At 41.6% G+C, this 2,081-nt stretch overlaps 1 protein-coding gene across 3 annotated transcripts in view; it reads left to right on the forward strand.

The window, feature by feature from the left end:
• LOC106884114 (endoplasmic reticulum transmembrane helix translocase) overlaps positions 1-814 on the forward strand; it is a 27,651-nt gene extending 26,837 nt beyond the window's left edge. For all 3 annotated transcript variants that reach the window (XM_014935337.2, XM_052975593.1, XM_052975594.1), the window contains exon 26: positions 581-814. In XM_014935337.2, the coding sequence (XP_014790823.2) occupies positions 581-799 (219 nt within the window). In that variant the 3' untranslated portion in view covers positions 800-814. The remainder of the gene's footprint in view (positions 1-580) is intronic.
• Positions 815-2,081: the final 1,267 nt, after the last annotated feature.

Genomic DNA, 2,081 nt, shown 5'->3' on the forward strand with positions numbered 1-2,081 from the left:
TATATATATATATATATATATATATATATATATATATATATTTATTGTCAATTATTACAATTGTTATAAAATATTTAGCAAAAGGTAATCCTAATCTCCGACCTAACATGGACATTGTGTTATTTACCAGGAGTAGAATTTTGGTCCTCTGCCATTACAGCATTCACTCCACTTTCTTTCAAATGAACTCATTTCAGATATGCTCTCACAATGATATTTCAAGCATAGATCTTTCTACAGTCCTTTGCATTGTAGTCAATTGATGTTCCACAGCAGCCCACATCTCACTTGCATTTAAGTGTGCAGATAAGACAGCACTATTGAAGAGAGTGACACCTAGGATCTTGTCCAGAATACATATATATATACACATACAAAGCAGGGTTGGACTGAGAGTATTAAGGGCCCTTAGGCATAACTGTTTACCAGGCCACTTTGTGTGTTTTGGTAGAGTTAACATGTAGAGTGCGGGGCCCCTCAGAGCTCCAGGCCCTCTGGCAGTGCCTGATTGACCAACGGCTCAGTCCGCCCCTGATACAAAGCAAACGCATAATATTGTTTTCCTTCTCTTCTTCACCAGGGCGAACCATTTATGGAAGGCTTAAAAGACAACAAACCCCTATTGTATAGTTTATTAATATCTGGCTCTACAGTGTTGCTATTAGCTTCTGGAATCTTCCCACAGATGCTGGATATGTTTCAACTTGTAGAACTTCCAAGTGATGTAAGTATTGCCTGCAAGACATTGCGGTTTCTTCTTTCTATATTCTTGAAAAATAAAAATTTCTGTGTCATATGAACACCAACTTCTCCACATGGCCTCAGGGACACAGTGTTCAGTTTTTAGCCACACAGATTTGAGTTCCGTCTCACTGCATGGCTCCTTGGTTCAGTGTCTTCTATTATAGTCTCTGGCTGACCAATGGAATTGGTTGATGGAAACTGTGTGGAAGCCTAGTACTTTAAGTCTGGTACTTATTCTATCAGTCTCTTTCACCAAACTGCTAAGTCAGGAGCACACACACACTTTTCACTCAGTGCACTTACCACCTTTTCCACTCTTTTGTCCTATTTTGTGTTATATTCATGTTGTACCTGGACCTCATGTTTCTCTCTTTCTCTGTCCTCCTCAGCAAGACAACTGCTCCTCTCCCTCTATCACAGTTTCTTATTCCTCCAGTCTATACCCTGCTCAGTTGGAAGGTACTTGGCAACCTCACCTGTGCCTCTTAAAAAGCACCTAGTCCTCTCTGTGAAGTGGTTGAAATTATGAAGGGTAACTGGCTATAGAAACCTTGCCAAGGCAGACATGGAACCTGGCAGAGCCCTCTGGCTCATCTCTTCTAGTCAAATCATCCAACTCATTATCAACATCAAGCAGACATTAAAAGATAAGATGATGACATAAACATACAACTGGCTTCCACACAGTTTCCATCGACCATATTCATTCACAAGGCATTAATCACCCCTGGGCTAGAGTGGAAGACATTTGTTCAAAGTGCCATGCAGTGGAACTGAACCTGAAATCACATGACTACAAAGCAAGCTTCTCAATCGCACAGGCATGATGACATCTCCTAAAAATAAAACACAAAATTTTATCATTTTAAAACAAAAGACTTTTTGTTCCCATGATATTTCCATATAAATAATTGACCCAGCCAAGCTCTAATTGTGGAGGGTGTCTGTGGAAAGGGTAGACCCAGGAAGACGTGGGAGGGAGTGGTGAGAAAGGATCTTGAAATGCTGGGCCTCACTGGGGAAATGATAAGGGACCGGGGGTGGTTATGGTGATTTACTGTACTTGAGAAGAGGCATCAAGCCAAGTAAAATTGCTGTCATCCATACATACAGGCTTGTCCTTTACAGGTGCCAGTGCCACATAAAATGCAGTTGTGCTGGTGCTGCATAAAAGCACCTGTGCTGGTGGCACATGAAAGTCAATTAGCACACCCCACAAAGTGGTTGGCATTAGGAAGGGCATCCAGTTGTAGAAACCATGCCAGAACAGACAATTGGAGTCTGGACAGCTCCTGTCAAACCATCCAGCTCATGGCAGCATGGAAAATGGATGTTAA

The sequence above is a fragment of the Octopus bimaculoides genome, chromosome 21 (assembly GCF_001194135.2).
Source record: "Octopus bimaculoides isolate UCB-OBI-ISO-001 chromosome 21, ASM119413v2, whole genome shotgun sequence".
In the NCBI taxonomy this organism is placed as follows: domain Eukaryota; kingdom Metazoa; phylum Mollusca; class Cephalopoda; order Octopoda; family Octopodidae; genus Octopus; species Octopus bimaculoides.